Genomic DNA, 21,626 nt, shown 5'->3' on the forward strand with positions numbered 1-21,626 from the left:
AGTTACATATTGTGTGTGAGAATGTAGTATTTTAATTACATTATACCTACCTTGAGAGTCAGTTCTTAACAGTATTACCCTACTAAATGTGAAATTAAACTATTCTACAACATATTTTTTTCTTTTTAAAGAAACCTAAACGTAACATCCACAATTGAATAGTCTCCTCGTTTTTCTTAAAAACCACCTCAGAAACATCACTCAGCTGTTTCTTTCTTAGCTGCAATGTAGGCAAGAGACATTTAATTCACAGTTTGGGTCCTCACTACCTGCAAGAAGCCCACATAAGGAATTTTGCTATTGTTTTGTTAATAATAGAACTGGGCGAGAGATGAGGTGGTCATTGAAAGCTCAAGGAGCGCGCCTTCCTGTGTGCTGTTGTCAGTGAGGCTTTGCTCAAAATGGGAAAGAACAGAAGGAGATAAAGATCAAGAAAATGGCAGAGACCAATTAGTCAAGGCAGCCTGTCAGAGCAACCCAGCATCAAGAACCAAGGAGCTGTCTCTCCGAACACCGAGCCACAGAAACAGCAGGTGCAAAAATGTCTATTTGGGCAAAGCAAATCCTTAATAGAATTTTTTTACGTAAAGAAAATAAAGGGAAGGATACCTTTTTATAACTTTGTTGAAAAAATCTTATCAAAAGAGAGGCTCTCGCCATCAAATTGGGATCTGCTTAAGATCCTGAAACTGTGATACTAGGATTGCATGGACTATAAAAAAGAGAACCAAGAAAACAGGGTATTTGGAAAAGGACTAATATTGATGCCAAGAAGAGCACTGATGTATTTGTCCAACTTTCTTATACAGTGATCTTATCACTTCACACTATGTACGAAAATAAGCTGGAAAAGCAGTACTCAGTTAATGTGAAAAGTGTCTATAGCACAAACCCCTTCTCATAGAAAACTTGTTCTAAGTAGGGGAGACAAAGAATGAAAAATGAGACTAGGGAAATTAAGGCAAGAAATGGTGGTCAGGAAACAATTAAAACAAGTTTTTTTAAAAAACCACTTAACTGTCTACAAAAGCAGAGTTTGGAAAAGGAAGAATAAACAAACAAACAAAATCTGAACCTATGCTCTAGGGAGAGCATCCCAGAAAAGGTAAGCTAAAGACATACTCAGATATATAAGATGTCTAACAGAGGAGATTTTATGTCTGTGTGTAGCATTTGCTAGGCAGATAAGAAAATTAGACCAGTACGGCTAATTATTTTTTTTTTTCTGTTTAGCTTACAGGGAGCAGAAAAGACAAAACAGTTTTGAGTTCACCAGAAGTAAATACTTTCACTTAAATAACTAAATTATATGAAACAGTTCTGCAATATCATGTAAGAGAAAGCAATTAATAGTCAGTTTGAAAGAGAAAAATATATACTTTAAAAAATTGACAGAAAAAAAATATGGAGTTGAGAACTGCTAGAACAGTTGGTGATTTCTCCTTGTGATCATGTCTTGAAGAAACTCCTTCTTTCTCTATGCCAAGTCAGATCAAAAGTTGCCTTTTTCTCAAAAGTTACTAAAATGTACTGGGCTTTGACCGACCTTCCTTGATCTCTTTGTAAAACCACTTTTAATCTTGCTTTAACTGCATGCAGTAAGAGCTTACTGCTGTTACAGTGCACGTATTTGCAGCACACAACTGAGAAGGCACAACACTGTTCTGCCCCTGTTTGCCTAGTGCTGGTCTGCAAAGCAACAAATAAAGCGATCCTGAAGCTGGAGGACAAACACTGAAACTAAGCTGATTTTATAAGTTACTAAAATAGAGTTTAAATGTAGAACACACAAACATCTATTTTAAATAAAACTCTACTTAAAATGCTCCCTCTGTGTATTCCCTTAGATGTATATTCCCTGTTCCCCACAGGGGCATTCTCCATTTTTAAATTCAACTCAAGGGAGATCATTCCAATAGGGACTTACTATGAGGTCTTTCAGATTTAGCATAAGATGGGAAAATATATTCTGAGTGTTTTGACTCATTCAAGTGCCAGAAACAGTTGCAGGTGGTGGGGGAGGGGAAATTATGTCTAAGCTGGAAGAAAATCAATTTCAAAAGCTGTTGTTCAATTCACGGATTCTAAATACATCAGATGATAGTAACCATTTTTATACGGTTTCAAAGGCTTGGCTTTATTTGGCACTTTAGTGATTTTAGAAGTTGGCCTGTTATGGCCCCAAAATGACTTGAAAAACATGCTATACTTCTTCACAGGAGCATGGACTGAGGCAGTTAAAAGAGAAAGAGCATCTTACATCCCTTACATCCATGTCTGTGTCTAAAATTAATTTAAACATCAAATAGATGCAAAAACCATACATATACATATCTAAACCACTCTTTCAAAAATATCGGGACATCTGTCTTGTAGGAGTTATTGCTCTTGGTGAAAATGCTCACAGAAGAACAGGGACTTTTGATATTTAATTGAGTCAAAACAGGCATACGTATTACAAACAGAACAGAAAATAAAGCCCTTTCATACTTCAGCCTTCTACATTTTGGGTTGTTTTTGTTCTCAAACAACAAGGCATTCCCATGGTGCTACCCAGTAAAGCTGAAATCTCTCCTGTGACTTTCAATCATAATATCACAAGCATGATAAAAATATTATTTCTGACTCAAAAATTTACCTAAGTTGTCTACAGAAATGTAAGAATAGCATCTCTCATGATTAATATAAAACTAAAACACACAAGCAGGTTACAAGCATGCAACGGAAGTGCTACCGCCCATGATTAACGGAGTAGAAATTAGTATTCTCACGTGGTGCTTCATTGCGCACTTGCAAGAAATAATACCAAATAATTCAATAAAGCAGTAATTAAAAACCTGCCTCAAATCTCCTGGTACTGTGGCAATTGTGCTCCCACAACCTCACAGCTGAGCACAGAGAACTCAGCTGCCTGCACTGCACTGCACATACACAATCCACCCACCACTGACTCCTGCTGCTTCATAGGGGATCCAATTACTGATATCATTCTGACACTGGAGATTAGCTGATTGCCAGTTCAGTGTGCTTACAAAATCTTATGTGTCACAGGAGGCCCTTTACTTGTTTCTGTAAGACAAACAGTGTTTTTTCTAAATCTATTAAAAACCCACTAGAATATATTCTCTCTCATGTGTAGCACTTCAGCCCCATCCTGTTGGACTCAGAGCAAATTCCCCCTCCAAAATTGCCATAGAACAAATGTGTTTTAACAGCAGCAGCAAAAATACACTTTTAATTGTGCTTTTTAAATAAGAGACTTAAGAGAAGCAGGAGCCACATATGCCACTGTTTTAATACTCAGAAAGACCACTGCTCTATTTGAAGTCCAAGCTCACAATTAAATTTTTTCCTAATTAGAAGACATTGATAGACTTTGCATTGATCTTTCCAAATCTAAGAGCATGCTGGAATAAGCGTTTGTGAAAGACAATGGTTTGATTTCTACTTTAAAAAAAAAAAAAAAGTGCTTTTCTATTCTCCAATGCTGTAAATAAAATGAATTAAGATTGAAAAACGTCAGTCAGTTTAATTCTGCTAGCAGTCAATGAAAATACATCAATGCAACTCCAGTATTATTTTTCCGTTCCAGCTGTTGGATCAAAATAAAAAGAAGAAATTGAAAAACTACAAGTAGGACAAATTAATATCTAAACGAGAAAGTCAGATACAAAGACAAATGGGGAAGACAGGCCATGATGAGCAAGAAAAATTTCTGTTCTCTCACACCAATACCAGTATTCCTACAGGCAGACATTCTAATGGCTCTGCTGATTATTCAAGTGTCTAGACTGTAGATACAAGATAACAAGAATACCCTCCTTAATGCTCCGATGAACTTTACTATCTGTTCTAGAAACGTCTTAATCGGCTGTGACCAGACACTTTATATTACTTTGAATACCATAGGATTTTACTGTAAATAACACCTTCCCTAGAGAACAAATTTTTAATTGATGTGGGACATGATGTAATGCCACAAAGACTCAGAATAAAAGTGACTGACTTTATGTTCCTACATGCAGAAAAATAGAAGGGCATTTTGCAACCCCCATTTTAATTAATCTCATCAAATCCTGTTTAAATAAAACTGGAACTGAAGCCGTGAATTTCTGAGGCTCCATGACAGTATCCCCAATGACAATATGCAAATTTTGTTTCAAATGATAAGAAAAAGATTTCATTTACAACATATGCACAAAGAATACTGCCCAGTAATACAAATACTGGGGTTTAAATAGGATTACATACATAGGCTGCATTTTCACAAGTCAAATCCAAATCTTGTTTGACTGTCCTCTTAACACCCTTTTTGGGGAAGAAGTCTTATGGAAACTTACTGGTGAAAAGTATATTAAAGCTTTATTATCTTATGCCCTAAGCAGAGTAAATTTAGATGTACCATCATAAAAAGTTTAGGGTAAAGAAGCTGTTTCAGGTCAGTTTCTAACCTCACTGGGTCCCAACACAGCATGAAAACAAGGGTAGGTATACAACAAGGTATATGAAAATAAGCAGTCACTTTTGAAAGAGCGACAGTGAGTTGTAAGCTTTAAGGCTGTACTAGATCAGAGGGATTCCCCTGTTCCTCCTACTTCACATGGGTTAGGTGTCATCGGTCCCCTGGCTCTCGTTAAACATTACCAACCAAACTTGATAGTCATTGTTCCCAGGGCAGAGCTGCTAGAGCACAGATTCCAAATTGTCAAAATACAAATGGTGATATTACACATTAAACATAGACGATTCCTAATTGTTCATTTTTAATGATGTCACTCAATGATATCATCCGTCATTACAGAAATAATCAGCCTCTGACATATATCTCCTTCATAAATTCAAAGTTCATTGTTACTGATTAGCAACAGTGATTTTTTTCACCGAAGCAGTACTATTCTCTTTAGATGCTCACCCTAAGTACTGTATTTGCCATACCGTATTGCCAGCGCTGTGACATTAGAAGAGTATGAGCATCACTGCACATTGTTCCTTACTTGTCAAAGCTACCCAGGAAGTCTAAGCAGATGTATTACAAAGTAGAAATATATGTATGAGATAACACATTCCAAGCAGGTTTGCCATTCTGTGGCACTGAACATTTCCAACCACTTATCAACTGTAGAGTTGCTATTTGCATTTTGTACTCCATACTTGAAAGCATTACAGCTGCCTCTGGCAACAAAGGAAACGCAAAACCTGTTGGAAGAAAATAAATAAAATAAAGCTGTTTCCTATGGGACAATTCAAAGTCTCACCTCATCATCCTGAGGCATCAGGGATTCTGTGTTGCCTCTGTTTTTATTAATAATGCAGCAACAGTCTTTCAACCACTTTTTCTGAAGAGGTGCTTTTTCTTTGGAGGTGATATGAGTCATGTGATTACCTCACTCATCTCGAGTCAAAGGCTAAAATCTGATAGAGGTTCTCACTATCAACTAGTCTATAATTTGGCACCCAGAGAACCAGTAATAAATGGGTATTTATCTACTCAATGGGGAATTTCATTTTACTCTCCGCCTCCAAAGTCATTACCTGCACAATAGGAACAAGCAACGGAAATTCACAACATAATAAACTATTGCAGGCTTACTGCCTAAACTGTACCTTAAAATAATTTTCTGTACTGGAAACTGTAAGCAAACTATAATCCACAACATGAAAAAAGGACTTTGCTGACACACTGTAACAAATGGTACTTGCATCTCCTATGAACAGAGAAGCTTTTAGTGCACCACATAAACAGTTTCTGCTGTTCTCACTATTGTTTTCCTTGGTGGGGAAAAAAAAAAAAAAAAAAAAGTTAAATATTTCTCGTATTTTTCTTAGAAATATCTTGAATAAGAGAATGTTATAAAATAAAAATTGGGTAAGAGTCTTTCTATGTAACTGAAACTTGACATATATTTTCTAGCTTGTTGAAAAATACCTTATGTGCTTGACGGCATAAGTAATATAAAAATATTGTTCAATTAGATCGCTATAACATTTACATTTATGCCTGGAAAACATCTTGCCAGTAAGGAAAGAAATAATAATTTTAGCATAATACCCTGTTAAAAACATATGCAGTAACTTACTCTGAATTTAAAATAATTTTTTCTAGACTTGACAGATTACTAGGGAAGAAATAAAAGTATTTGTGAATCAAAGAACACTGAAAATGGTATACAGTCAAAAGTCATTTTAATTCTTTTTTTTTTTTTTTTTTGAATTGTGTCATGGTACCATTTTCCAATATAGTACAATATGAAAAGCTAGCACAGTTTCAAGCAATAGCTCTCTGCTATCTTAATCTTAATAACCTGGTTTCTAATCAGTGTTATATTTCTTCAAGGGTGAAAGAAGAATCTTCTCCCTCCCCCCCCCCCCCCCTTTTTTTTTCACACTGTGGAGACATTCCAGTATAAAAATCTAACATTTCTAGTCCAGTATTGATATCACTTAAGTGGCTGGCTAGTGAACCTGTGATCCTATGCAAGAAAACAAAGCAAGAAAAGCAGGTAATCATTAAACTAGCAACAACAGTCACTTACATAAATCATTGTACAGTAACTGAAAAGAATTTAATGAGAAGAGATATTTGACAAACTTTGATGTTAAGCCTGGAATGTATTACCTGTCCAAAACTTGGGAAAGACACCAGGAAGTAATTCTCATTTAAGTTTAAGCAAACAAGTCACTCTTTCTGTAATGTCTCAAAAGAGTTCATCTATTCTAAGCAGCTAATTTGGTATCTCTAAAGTTTCTTAGTTACTTTAGAACAACTGGACTAAGTAATGTTTAATGTTAAAACAGGTAACACACCGTCACAGCCCAACATACATTTTTATGTTTCCTTAACTCGCGGAGAAAACTGAAAGTGAGAAGTACATAATCATTTGTCCAGCCAAAGAAAAGGAATTTCTTCTAAAAACATTTGTTTTTATGAAAATAATGTGGTACCTTTCCTAAAACCTGGATCATTTACATTAGTTTTTTTGTTTTGTTTTGTTGTTTGTTTGTTTTTATCTGTAAGATAAGTTTGTTTTTCATCTATAAGACGTTAAAGGCCACTGACAGCTCCAGAGAAGTTCCAGTGAGAATTAAGGTCTCATCCCTGAAGGTGCCAGCAATGGGCACAGAGTGCACAGCTCCCGTAACTCTGGGTGATCTCAGTGGAGAGCTTATGCCCTGGACTCTTCCAGTCCAGTCTTCAGGTTCAGAATAGCGACAATCAAATTATTTCACATTATCAAATTATTTCTCTATCATTAAAATACGTTAATGAGATGCTTCTCTCCACGTGTCAGTGGACAGCATTCTCCACAGCGAAGCAGTTGTCATTCTCAGCAGTAGGCTAAAAGAAAACAAACATAGCTTTTCTCTGCAAATCTCAGAGTGCTCCCACAGCAGTGAACTTTATACTCTGACATAGTACAGTGGGCATGTCTTTTTTTTTTTTTTTTTCCTCCCCTTTTTGTGCATCGTTATTTGACTAAAAGAATAGCGGATTTCAGTTGTAGCTATGAGGCACACGCTTTTCACTGACAATAAAATTACAAATAAAAGCTTCATCTTGCACCTGAGTGCTGTTCTAATAGCTTAGAAACCAAACTCAAGAAAAATATTAGAATTGTTGTGTTTGTGTGTGTGTGTGTGTTTACATCATCAAACAGGAAACCTGACTCATATTTTTTCAGAACTTGACTGACTTCTGTCAATCGCTGTCTCATGGTTTATCAGAACTGGTTAATGTATACTAAACATTAGTGTTCTCTCTCCTGTAATTACTATCTGAAACTGGGCCTTCATGAAAAAAAGTCATCAGAGAGGCTGAGGGATATAAAGCAAGGTGCTGCACAGTGGAGAGACCAGGCTAACATTCACCCTTGCTGGTTAGCATGAACATTTATTCTTGCCCTAAGACTTTGAAGAACAGCAACAAGGAGCAGAAAAATAACCTTTACATTATGTTTTTAATACATTATGTTTTTACATTATGTTTTTAATAATTACATTATGTTTTTAATAATTATTTTGGGACATACAGCCAGGAGAGAAGTGGAGACGGCTTAAAATTTCAGAATCTTCAACTGTGTGCATCAGCAGAGCGCGGGCTCTACAGAGGGTAAGCGCTGACATTTATTTCACACAATGGTGCATGTCTTGAGGGTAATTGCCACCAGAATATGACCCCCACTCTAAGTGTCAAACATTAATGTAAAATCAATAGGGAGTCACATTCCCTGTGCTTCTCACGCACCTGCGTCACACCCGCAGGTCTGCGGCTCTCAGCGCGGGGCTCCCCGGGGGCATCGGTGCAGGCTGGCCACAGGGAGGATCTCTGGCAACTTCGCGGCTCTGTCAGCAAATCCTGAGGAAGAGAAAGTATAAAAGTTGTTTTCCACACTGTGGGTGACATCCTAGTTTGAAATGACACAGTTGGAGCTGCTTTGTGACAAGCCCGGTGTTAAGATGACAGAAATAAACCCACAAGAACAGCCATCCTGCCAAATACACTTAGATTCAACTCAAAGCTTTCACTTGATAGTCCACTGATTATTTTTCTTTTTCCAGAGAGAACGCAGTTTCCTCTCAAGCTCATTATTAATTAAGCTTTTCTTCACATTATAGCCAAATTACTTCTTTAATGAGCTCCACATTTCAGAATGCAAATAGTTTACCTTATCATGAGACACCACAGAAAACTTCAGAGTTAATCAAATGTCACAGTTATTGGGGGCAGGGGGGTTGGGGGTGGGGGCGGGAAACCCAAGCACGAAACGAACTGCTATTGTTCTCTGAAAACAATCTGCAGCAGATCTCTTTGCCTTGTGTCCGTTCTCTTGAAACATTGCTTGGGCAGCAGTTTCTCAGCTCAGCATTGCAAAATTGCCATTCTCAGAGGTGCTCTGTTTTTCCAAATGATGTGCATCCCTGTTAGCACCTTCCAAAATGTGACATATCTCCCATAAACATTTTATTTGAGCATAAAAGGGTGCAGTTCTAATATGTTTCTTCTAGATCAGGCAGTTGTGTACGTACCTATTGTAATGTATCTAGTCAGAAAATTACTAGAGCGTATTATCTTCAATTGAAATTACCATAGCTAAGGCCACTGAAGCTATGGGTTTCTGATGTGCCAAATCATCAATCCTAAATGTATTGATTGTAGTGTTCAGAAATACACTTGAGTTCCTGTCTAGATCTTGTTCCTGGATATTTTGATTTATAGAATGGGGCTCAGTTATTTCTCTCCTTTTCCTCCACCCGAGGCTTCCAAAACCCAAAGCCAACAATTTACAGAGGAGGAAAAAAAAGCTCATAACTGCAGTTCCTCATGTTCATTGACTGCGGAAGATACCATGCTCAGTTATCACTGCCAGGATATTAAACATAGTTCAGTCAGCTAAAATCAGTAAGGGCACTTTTCAGGGAAGTTGCTCCTGCATGCCTCCTAACTGAAGATGTTGAGGCACACATGACCCCAAATATTATATGAAACCACATCTGTGGCAACTTCAGCTGCTTCCTCAAGCTGTCCTCTCCACTATCCTGCTAAAACTTGAGGCTGAGAAAACACATTTTCCCAAGCTAACACACTTCTCTATTAAAATAATAATAATAATAATAAAAGAGTCAGAAGAGGGATCGCTATGGAGAGATGACAGCATGCCTCATCTTTGAGCACATACTGGCAGCAGATCCCAAATGGGGACAGCTATATGAACTCACAAACTTGCAGGTGCCCACATCGTTTGCTTCCTACACATTTGTAAAACAAGAGCTTTTGCCACAAAGGACCTCACAGACTGGGACTGAGCAAACCCAAGGGAAGTTTTGAACCTACTGAATTTGTGGTGTTGGGTTTTAGCAAGTGATGTGAAATCATCTAATGTGATGATACGCATCCATTTCTTTGCCTTGCATTAATCAATGCTTGCAATGTTTCTGAAATGAGATTGCAACTTTTCAGGGATTTGAGAGGGGTTTAAGAATCCCTGCACAGACAAGTCATTTCACTAGCCACTGAAATGCAACTTCGTTACATGGCTAACACAAGAAGGTAGGTGTAAGTTTTGTGCCTAAGACTAAACCCGAGTTTGGCCAAAAGTAAGTCACCATTACAACAAAGAAACAGCCAAAAATCAAAAACAAACAAAAAAACAGTGATGTGTTTTCGTAGCAGAAAGAATCCCAGATTATCATGTGTTTATGAGAATGACTTCCATAGAAAAACACCAGCAGAGTTCATGCTATATGCTGTACGATGGTGGCTTTATAAAGAACCAATTATCCTTTCTTGGAATCAAACCTATAGTTGCAGACAGTTTAAGTATTTCAAAAATCAATGTTTAGAGAATACAGTTCTGCCTCAAAAGGTTAACTGGTGAATATAGGGCACCCTGGTGAAATGCAAGCTTCGCCACTATGCGTTTAAAAATCACGGTCAGATAATGGAATATCTCAAGTAAAAAGTACTATACAGTGAAAACAGGGAATATATATACAACATTCAGACAGGATAAAACAATCAGGACATCTTTATATTAGCCTATAGTTTCAAAATGCTAACCCAAATCTCCCCACCTAATCCCCACAGGACCATGAGTGGAGGACTTAGCCCCTACCTTCCCATAACCACGAGGCATGGGAATTCCTCTGCAGTATGTTATTGCAAATGTCATTTCTCTATGTAATGGTACTTACACTGCGTAAAAGAGAGCTACCAAGAGAAACAATTCTGCTAGTGTTAACTGGATACTGCATTAAATATTTGTGGCATACATGAACAACAAATTATTCGTATAGCAGAATATAGCAGTAATACAAACTGCAGGAAATAATTTCTCTAGTCCTCATGGGATATGCATTAAAAGGTTCAACAAAAGATATTATGTCAGATTGTACATTTACTCTTAAATTATTGATGAGCTATTTCTATTGTCATTTGTGCTTGGAATACTAGAAACTAAAGCAAATACTAAACAGAGTGTGCCTGGAAAAACATATGTTCATAGGCTCCAGGATTCCCCATGGTCTCAAAGGGATTCTCATAACCTCACAGGTATCTTCGAGCCCTAGAATTTGCATTCTGCTTCCCAGCTCAGCTTGCAGATGTTTAAAAATACATGCAACAAGACAGCTCACTTTTGGCTACACATCTAAGAGGTTCAAACATCTGAATTATTCTGTCTGAGGTCAACTACGATATGTGTGCCAAATTAGGTTGAAACCCAGCTGGGAAGAGCTGTGAAATACTAAGATCTTTGGTGCTTGGGAACTACTGCCTGTTTCTGACCAATGCACATCCTTTCAGATCTCCTTCCAGGGAGAGGACATATTTTCAGGAACCAAATCTGTAATCTGACCAATCATATAAGTCTACACCTTATGAATCTGTAGGCTTCAGTCACTTGAATTTTGCCATACAGGTATAAAATGCTGATTTTGATAGCAAAATTTCGTAACTGTGTTCATTGGCTGCTGGAATTTTAGAAGACAAAGGATACACATCATGTGCACTCGTGTGCCAAGAAGATTTGGAAAAAAAAAAAAAAAAAAAAGAAAATGCAGGTTTCCTAGGCTTTTTAATATAAGCAGAAAATACTTTCCAGTACTTTCCGATCGTCATATATCCTGCTAAAGCAGGATACAGCCATAGTAATTCCACAAAAAATATATTATTTTGTATAGATATAACTTCAATGATATATGTATTTCAGCATAATTCAGCTAGTTCACTAGAGAACTAATGCTCATCCAACAATTTATGAAAAATTTTTTGCACGAATCTAAATTGTGAACCAGTAATTTAAGGAACTCTTATGACTGATACTCTAAGATAATTTCACATACCTTTTTAAGTGACAGATGATATTTCAAATAATAACTATCTGCTGAAACATTTCAATACAATTAAGGTAGAGCTAAACAGAACAAGTGGTTCTGCTCTTCAGGGATTCATGTGTAAGTAAAGTCCCAACCCCCAGTCTAAAAGCAATCTTTGCTTTCTCTTCTCCTGGAATAACTAGCACCAATTTTAAAACTACTCTTGGGAAAGAACAACTTAAAAGAGAATTATCCATAAATGAAAATGCTAATGACATTAGCATTTTTTTCTCTTTACTAAATACATTAGATCTCAAAACCCAAATATTTTAGGAATTTCAAACCTCTAAAGAAAAGCCAAATAGCTATTTGTCTTCAGCACTGTTAATCTCTCTCCCACACACCTCCCCACCCCTATCTCCTCAGTCTTATCTTACTTCTTCTTCCAGGAAAGGAGAATAGAAGAATCTGAAAACAGTGGAGAATGGACTAAGGTGCACTTGCAAATATTCATTTCAATCCTGAAGACCTTAATGGTAAAATTCACTAGCTGCAGGCCACATTTTTTTCAGAAATAATCAGTATGCTACCATAAGTCTGAAATGTAAGCCTCAAATGTGCTATTATGAACTGATTCCTAAAAGTGTCTGAGATTGTCACCTATCAAGAAGCTGAAGAAAAAGAATCTGTGTAAGAAGTAATGAATTCTGGTATTTGTTTCTTCTCTAATTTTCTGAAATCAAAATCTACACAGACAATTCAACCAAAGTATCTATACCGATATGGAAACAACTGTCATCCTTATCAAGGACAGAAAGAGAGTCAGAGTCTATTAAATCTATTTTTCTTGACAAAATATTGCATAAAAAATTCCATGTTGAAGCTGGTTAGAATATAATTTTAAAGGACACAAACCTTCACTACAGTAGTACGGAACACTGCAGCATATTGTTTCTAAACATATGAAGTGGAAGTTGGATCTCTTCTGGAAGGTATGTAATGATATATACATGATTCAATTTCTATCCAAGACCTGCAGAGCTTGTCAAAGAGTAGAAGACTCTATAAGACCTGACCTCCCTGATCACTACAGAGTCTTACTGAACATCTCTGCATTACCTCCTTACACAAGCCAGAGCAGAGTGAAAACCACTTGAAAATCTATTTTCGGGGCATCCTTAAAAAAAAAAAAAAAAAAAAAAAAAAAAAAAGCAGAAATATCCACTGAAGTGAGTATCCCGTATATCTGCAGAAAGAAATCCAAGGCCCCTAACATGCAACAGTAGTACCCTGAATGTTGTCCTTGACCATGGCATAGAGCAAGCAGTTTGGGAAGAATATAGAAACAGGACGTATTCTTCCTACTTTCTGTTGAATTGATGATTTAAAGAGAAATGAATAGGCAGACAACACCTGGACAGTTGCATTTTATAGTTCCACGAACCCCCCTAATTCCATTTTTAACTCATTTAAACCTTCATCCTCCTTAACGTCCTCTGGCACTGAGTTCTGCAACTCAGGCTCATGCTGCCAGGAAGGGTTTCAAAACCTGCTTTTATTGGGCAGCCAGAAGAAACATTAACTAGCTATTCTCTGGTCGCCTTCTCCTCACATGTCCTGATGGAAGGAGAGCCAACTCTGAACTAATTGTGCCATGAGACACACCTCACTCTCTCTCTCTCTCTCTCTCCTCTCTCTCTAAATTCTTATTTAAATGTTTTCCCCACTATTGCTGCTGTGCACACAACAGTAATTTCCCATAAAGAGAAACTCCCTCTCCTCTCCCAAAGCACTCCTCCCAGGAGATTCACGACTGCTCCAGCACTCAACTCTGATGTATCATTTTAGTCCACAAAGCTTTCAGTGCCCCTCTTCCTGAGCTGACAGTTATATATAGTTATGGCTGTATCTAAATTAGCCTTAATATTTGTGCTCATTAAAACAACCATTTGGGAAAGCTTTCTGACCTTCTAACTGATTCTTATTTTAATGTAAGTGTAACCTGCCAAAAACTTCCATGTAGTTCCAAGAAAGCTGGAGGCTCAGGGTCTTAGTCAGAAGTTTTAAAAAAAAAAAAAAAACACACACACATACACACGAACAAACCAAAAACCTCCTCAGACATGAAGTACATTTACTCTAAGCCCTACCAAAATGAATAAAATAAAAAAGAAACTGAAACTGTTGAGGGAGGATAAAGTTTCAAAATAAGAAACAACTTCTTTAAATCAAAGAGAGATGATCCTAACCAAGCATTCGTTGCCTGAACCAATGACCAAGGGAACACAATTGTCTGTCATCAGACTCAGTAAACCACTTAGTGTGATGCAGGAAGATATGATGGTTTTAATAAGATGACATTAAGAAGGGAGAAAATAAGATTGAACATTGGAAAACACCATCAGCAAGATTTGTTAAATTAAGAAACAGTCCTCTTCATCATGGCAACAAGTTCAGCTTCTGAGAACATTTAACACTAAAAAAAAAAAAATAAAGAAATAATTTCACACAGGGAAAAAAACAAACAAAATAAAACAGACCTTCTGTCAGGTTGTTCTCCACCTCCAGCACCAGTGATTCTTTAATAAAAGCTGTGTAAACCTGACCTCAGCCTGAAACAAGCTCTACAGAGCTGCAAATGCTGATGGATGGATATCATATACTCACAGGTAGAAGACCCCAGCAGAACAGGGATAATTTGAGGGCTGAATGGGATTAGCTCAAGGTACTTAAAGCCCCCCCCCCCCTTCTCTCCCTCTCCATGGGCACTATCTCACATGACAGCAACATTCCAGAAGAACAATGAAATTGGTGAAGCAATAGAAGGAACCTCATAAGCTTAGACTTCAAAAAAAAAAAAAAAAAAAAAAAACCTGCATGGAAACAGAACCAAGGCTGTAGAATCATTTCCTAACTCTTCCTTCCAAAAGAAGCATTCAGAGAAAATGCTAATATTTGCTCCGCCCACCCTGAAAGCGCCCTGAAATAGCACTATCGTAAGTTAGCACTGTTCCATTTCTACAGACATGTGTTAGGACCTATCTCACTACTATTTAAGCAAATTATATCAAAACTGTTAAATTTTTTTTCTTAGTGTGACTCATGCCAGCTGGACTAGTCTAAATATTATTAAACATCATTAAATATATTATAGTCAACCTTAACTTGTGCCAGCAAGGCTAGTTAAGAAGAAAAAAAATAATACTCCAATAAATCCTGCTCAGATGCTGCGGTGACTAGTGTTACAGTAAAAAAACCAAGACTTCAAGAAATTCTAAGTTTTTTTCAATAATGGTATAATAAATGTAATAAATGGTTTTTTCAGTTGGTATGTTTACCAGTCCTTCTGGAAGTATTTCCACTGCTGTCACTTGATAGAAGATTTAAAAGACAATCCAGGAGAGACTACAATTTGCTATAAAAATTAAGAAGTGCTTAAGTGTCTTGATCACATTTGAGGAAGATCTGTCACACTTACAAGACTAAATCTTGAGTGTGCCCGGAAAGAGACCTACTTTCTGAACTGCCAGCAGGATAACCATACTTTTATCCTGGCATCTCTAGAAGATACTTGAAACAAATCACTGGGAGCACAGCGCTAAGAAAGGCAGTTACTATGAATATAGTGATTATTTTACAACATCAAAACCTACTGAAAAGTGCTTTTTCATATTATGGTATCTACACCATCACAGCACTCAATATTTTTATGAATATTCTGAACTCATACCTGCATATATGTACAAACACAGCAAGCTATAGAAATCAATGTTTTTTTTTGTTGTTGTTTTGTTATTGTTGTTGTTTTATGAACTAATGCTGTTTATAGTCTTAGGAGCTTTTCAACAGCGACAAACACAGTATTTCAAAAATTGCATGTCAAGTCTACTGTGCCTCTGGGAGGACAAATCAGCATGTGTTACATCTGTAAGTCTGCAAGCACAACTGTTAAGTGTATTATAATCAACAGGAGGAATGCAGAGTACCTCAAAGGGAAAAATAAAAGTCATAGTAGATAGTAACCACTTTCTTATTTTCTGGAAAAAATACTAAGATGCTGAAAATTGCTCATACTTAAATTGCTATTAATTAAAATAAGCCATAGCTACTTTCTCTCCTCCCTACTCCCATTTTATCCTCCTCCCCCTGCACTCCACAAAGAATCAGAAAATACTTGTATAATGGAAATTTAAAATTCACTGAGTTTTGCATTTAGAGGTAAATTAAAGTTCCTTTGGTTAACATTACAGTGAATAAATTGGAGCTTCAGTTTTGGTAACTTTTTTCTAAAGGTAATTGAATTTTCCATATGAAAGTTTAGAAAAAATGTTTACTAAATGGACAGAGAAAATAGTTTAAATGCTGTCCTTTTAAACATGGCTTTTTCCAGCAAACTAACTCTTTTTTCTCTACTTAAGTGGCCACTTTGTCCTCTTCCCCCACTTATGCATAGAACCAGTTGTTATTTATTTATTTATTTTTGAAAGTGCTTATCTGTGGCATAAAGTGCAGGAGTGTTTTTCCTTTCCACAACTGAATTTTATCTACATCCCTTGACAGACCTCCCAGTTTCCCCAAATTGCTGATTTCTGATCTTTCCCACTGTTTCCTTTCTTGAGTGCATTCTCAGCACCAATATCCATATCACACAGCCATGCAGTTGCAGCCATGCCTTTTGGAAGGAAGACTGGCCCTGGGGAATAAATCGGACTCCCTGGGGAGCAAATCCTGTGCACATGCGACAGGACAGAGAAAGCAGCATCCCTCTACCTCCGTTCAAGAATTCCCAGGATCCCCAAGGCATTAGCCACAGGGACAGGACAGGACGGGACAGGACGGGACAGGACAGTATTGCTGAGCCTCAGGAGAGTTACACAGATGCACAAGCAGATCATCTAGCTGATTTCCTCATTCTGGCTCACCATCTGCAGAGATGGGAACTGCTATGTAACACTGAACTGTGGAGCTCCCGTCTCTCTTGGGCATTGCTATTTCTTTTGTTTAAAATTCTCAGGTTTTAAAAAATTGATTAAGAAGGTGAGTCACAATCTGATCTAGTTCCTGTATTAAAAAGGTTAACACAAGCAGCCAAGTCACATTAACATAACAACAGCAAAATCAATCCAGCATGAGATTGAATGCACTAAATTCAGCCTTAACCCCAACTATGACCTGTTGTATCAGTCTTCAATTTTATCTAAGAAATTCCCACTTCCTAAATCATTTGAGGAAAAAAAATAAATCTAAGAAATTTAAATAGAGCATAGGACTAATAAATAATTCCTCTTTTCACCAATACATAATAATCCACTTCTAAGATCCTTCTTGGTAAAAACCTTCACAAAATATTTCTTAAAGCGTTGTGTGTCAACAAATCAGAACTTCCCTGGGTAGGGACAACGCTGGGAAGAATGAAGAGGGGTAAGACAGATTAAAAGGAATAACAGACCTAGATCCTGTTTGCAATATGGGTAAAATATACAAAACAGTATTTTGCATGCAGTAAGATACACACACATTCTGACAGAGTAGGCATCTAGAGTAACTTTAGAAAGTGCCTTTGTGCTATCCTCGAAGTCACTGCATTCAAAAGGATGAAAACAGGAGTGGAAGAACACCTTTAAAATGCCTTTCATGTTTTCTTCCAGTCCAAAATTACAATTACCACACGCTTTATAAGCCTGCAGCCAGCTTTAGTAAACTGCTACTTACAGCTCTTGCATGACAGCCAACAGATGAAAGCGATGAGTGAGAGCTCTCATTCATTGCTGCTAGCAACCCACTGCCTTTCTGATCCCTTTCTTCAGAAACAAAGATTAGGTGGGGGGAAATAAGGTAAAGGGTTATTTTTAAAAGTCCGTATTTTTAAATCACCATCCAGGAGCTGGCTGAGTTGAGCTCTTATTAGTTGCCTCTCATCTCCCACTTCTGTTTCCATAGAAACCATCACAGCATCATTGCCTGCTTCACTATTCCAAAGTCTTCAAATTCAGTCGATTCCAAACCTGGCTGGGCACACAGGTGGAAGATAATGGCAGCAGAGCTTAAGTGCTAAGGTCTGCGTGGGTGACCTCCCACCATATGGAGACCATATATAAAAAAAGTCACCTCTACCATATTGTATGGACTGGGGCAGAAGGCTGGTCCAAATCCCAGTTGGTTCTGCAGAAGCTCTTCCCCTTTTCTCCATCACTCCCGCATGAATGCATAGGTGGAGTGGGATGAAGGACATGCCTCAGTCCTCAAATTGAAACCCACAAAAGTTGGAAAATCAGTTAAATGGGGGGACATCGATGTACATAATCTGCACAGCAAAAAGGCAGTTGGTACTAAGTAGCAGATTTCTCCATTCGGCCTGTTTTCCCTGCTTCTAGAAAAGTATGGTGGATAGTCTCAGGAAATAAATTTGGGGACGGGGGGAGGTGGTAAGAAAAAAAAATCTGAATATTCAAAGGTACACAGGTACCATGGAAAGATACACTTCAAAAGCCTTTCGTCCATCGTATTTGTCTACTTCAATGAGTTCATCTAGGAAGAAGAAAGCTCCTTCCAGTGCCATTCACTCATTTTCTAAAGAGAAGGCACTTACTATTCATTATTTTTACTTAAATGGTCTGCAAATGAATAATCAGCTGCATTTTTTTTTTTTTACCTTCTGCACCACCTTTATCCCTATCAGAATATACCCAAAAAGTGACATTTTGAGATGACAGTTTGAGTCACCAGGTGACCAAAACTGACTAGTCAAATGCAAGAGAAAGTATTACTCACTACAGACTGCCCAAGGGGATTACTAAAAACCCCAGGATGGTGAATTCCTCTTAACAAAAGGAGCAGAGATGTTCAGTGAGACAGTCACTCAGTATGGCTTCCCCTGTCAACCACAGTTAATTTCATTTCAGTTCGAGCAAATTGTTCTTAAAATAAATCTCATCTTCTCTCAGGCACACCCTGATAGGGAGAAGTTGGTTATGGATACAAAAACACAATAAAGGCTGCTGCCAACTTGCTAACAACAAGGAAGCCCACAGAAACACTCACTCAATACTGAATAAGTAGCAGCAAAATCTAACCTGTGGAAATCCAAAGAAAAGAGGAACTATCCTTACATGTCTGGGAACTACTGCAATAATACCTGAACATGATTCCTCCTCTTTGTACTTACTAGGCCCTGCAGACAGTTTCTGTTCAAGAGATGTTTCCAAAGTATGCCAGATCACCTGACAATCTAGAAGAAATAGAATTGATATATTTTTTTATTTTTCCAATGTATGAACGCTTCAAGCTCTATATGAAACTTGTACGTATAAAATATCAAACCATACATTCCAGAACAGTTTGTGAGCTTGGTGAGTGTGAGTAGGTCTAGGCATTGCATAATAAACATGATTAACTTGTAAGTGGATACAAATGTACACCCACAATACATAAGTTGTAGATGCTCCATATCTATAGTTTTTAATGGAATGCTAGAACAAACTGACAATCAAAATGTGTACCATGCTGCAAGAATGAATTATGCATAACAGGCTTTTGTTATATCTAGAGTTGTGAAGAACTTGAAGAATCTGGCCCTTGTGTAGTTTTGTAAATTTTGATCCAAATTTTCCTTAGATTCCCCAGTTCAGGTTTCCTACCACTACCCTGACCTCAGAGTAAGGCTCATTTTGGCTGAAACAACTGGCATGCTCTTAATTATATCCAGTACAAGACAGATGGAGCTAGTGGAGGGTCCTCAGCAAAAGGGCCATGAAGATGATTAAGGGACTGAAGCACTTCTCGTATGAGGAAAGGATATAACAGTTTGTCCTGGAGAAGAGAAAGCTCAGAATATCTCATCAATATCAACGCATATAAGTACCTGAAGGAAGGGTATAAAGAAGAGGGATCTAGGCTCTTTGTGGTGTCCAGTGGCAGGACAAGAGGCAATGGGCATAAACTGAAACACAGGAGGTTTTTGCTTTTGTTTTAAATACAGTTAGGGTGCCCCACGCACTGGATTAGTTTTCCCAGAGAGGTTGTGGAGGCATGTTTCTTGGAGATACTCAAAAGCCACCATGGTCCTGAGCAACCTGTTCTGGGTGGCCCTGCTTGAGCAGGGGGCATTGGACAAGACAACCTCCAGAGGTCCCTTCCAACCTCAGCCATTCTGTGATTCTGTAAAGGTTTTATAGATATAAAAAAACATGTAAAAAAATATCTAAGTGAATTTCATGGATATGGAAGGTGATGAACTGAAAGAAAAAACATCATTTTTGTTTAGTAACAGTTTTGAATCAATAGGCTGAGTGCAGATAGCAGTGATCTCAAGTTACTTCTCAGGAAGACTGTTATTTTCAACAATATCAGTATACACATATTTATGTGGGCAAAAGTTTGTATCCAAATCACTTAACAGTTCCTTCTTCCAGAGAGCAATTTTCTAAAACCATGTTTTTCAGCCTAGCAGTAAATAAGTTATTTTCCAATAAAACATTTCAAAGGTATAATTTATGGTGCAATAATACCCTGTATCATGGATTTTTATTTTTTAATGTATATTACTATCTCTCTGAATGGTAAGTGTAAATTTGGGTTCTCATCATAGAAAAACAAATTCCATTTGTATCAGTATTCCTGGTATAGGATAGTGCAGCTACTGTCTGTGACAATGCAACAACCCTACTAAGATATGCTGAGCTAAGAATTGGTTTCTTCAATGGAGAAACTTTCAGCGCCCCAACCATACTCACCCTGTGTCAATCTGCCATATTTCCTCAGTTATGGAAAGACAGGTTAGTGCAGTAGTTAAAATGCAAACTGAAGGCTAGTTCAGTTTCCAACAAGGAGTTCAGTTTCCAAATCAACACCTTCCAGTTGATGGCCAAGTCAAGGCCTTGGGGGCCTCAGCTCTCTGCTCTCAGATGCAAGGGCCCTGGCAGAATAACAGGAATTTAGATTTTAAGATGATCAAATTAAGCAGTAACGAAAATAACATTGCTATACAAGTTATTGGTACAGATCACATTGCTGCTTAGATAGCATGGTTTATGCAGCAAAATTTAAAAATGTAATGTCAGAACCTGAGAATAACACTGCAAAAATGAATCAAGTCCATGCCATCAGCAATGAATACACTGCCACCATTTTCTCATGCCGCAGGCCCAGAGGAAGATGACAGCTGCTATTGAAGATAAAGATGATTTTGTGGAAGTGCTCGAGGAATTACCAGCTAGACATGAAAGTGCAAACTTCTCTTGCCTCTCTAAAGGAGAGGGCTGGCACCCATGTAATCAATAACAGCAGACTGAATAAAAGCAAAAGGAGCTAAAGGAAATACCTTAATGATCTAGCGAAAAGCCCACAGAGGTAAGAAACACCTCTGGAAGACATAACCTACCTATTTTAGTAGTGTGCTTGTAATTTACTCACAGACCAGCACAGAGAGCATCAAGAACTGAATCTGGAATCAAGGGGTCTTAGTGCTCATTCAGATTCAAGGGGTATAACACCTTCATCTAGGAGACAGATCTAGGGACTAATCTAAGTGTTTCAGCAAGAAATCACATTACCAGACTCAAGCAAGAAAGACTGTATCCAATCCCTTTCAAGATGCAAGCACGGGGGGTGGGGGGGGGGGAGGGGGCAGGGGGGAAGGAAAGAAAAAATAAAAGAAAAAGCACCCTAATCACACGAGTACTTGACACTGGAAACCACTGAGGCAGGCAGCTTTTCCCCCAGGAGGCACAGAAGCGAGGCGGGTGGCGCGGCGAGCCAGACCCACATTTCCACCAACACCAGCCCAGCTCATGCTGATGCCTTGTGCCTGCACCTGC

The 21,626-nt window shown here is 37.9% G+C and overlaps 1 protein-coding gene across 3 annotated transcripts in view; it reads right to left on the reverse strand.

Moving 5' to 3' along the window:
* LOC125182468 (dynein axonemal heavy chain 12-like) overlaps positions 1 to 21,626 on the reverse strand; it is a 115,890-nt gene that overhangs the window by 79,803 nt on the left and 14,461 nt on the right. For 2 of the 3 annotated variants that reach the window (XR_007162326.2, XM_066994653.1), the window contains one exon: positions 8,243 to 8,353. Coding sequence is in view for 1 of the 3 variants with exons in the window: in XM_066994657.1 (XP_066850758.1) it covers positions 8,243 to 8,353; positions 17,524 to 17,577 (165 nt within the window). In the remaining 2 variants the exon portion in view is untranslated. Of the gene's footprint in view, positions 1 to 8,242; positions 8,354 to 17,523; positions 17,753 to 21,626 lie in introns of those variants that run through there. The other variant, XM_066994657.1, reaches the window with a different exon arrangement.

The sequence above is a fragment of the Anser cygnoides genome, chromosome 1 (assembly GCF_040182565.1).
Source record: "Anser cygnoides isolate HZ-2024a breed goose chromosome 1, Taihu_goose_T2T_genome, whole genome shotgun sequence".
Lineage (NCBI taxonomy): Eukaryota > Metazoa > Chordata > Aves > Anseriformes > Anatidae > Anser > Anser cygnoides.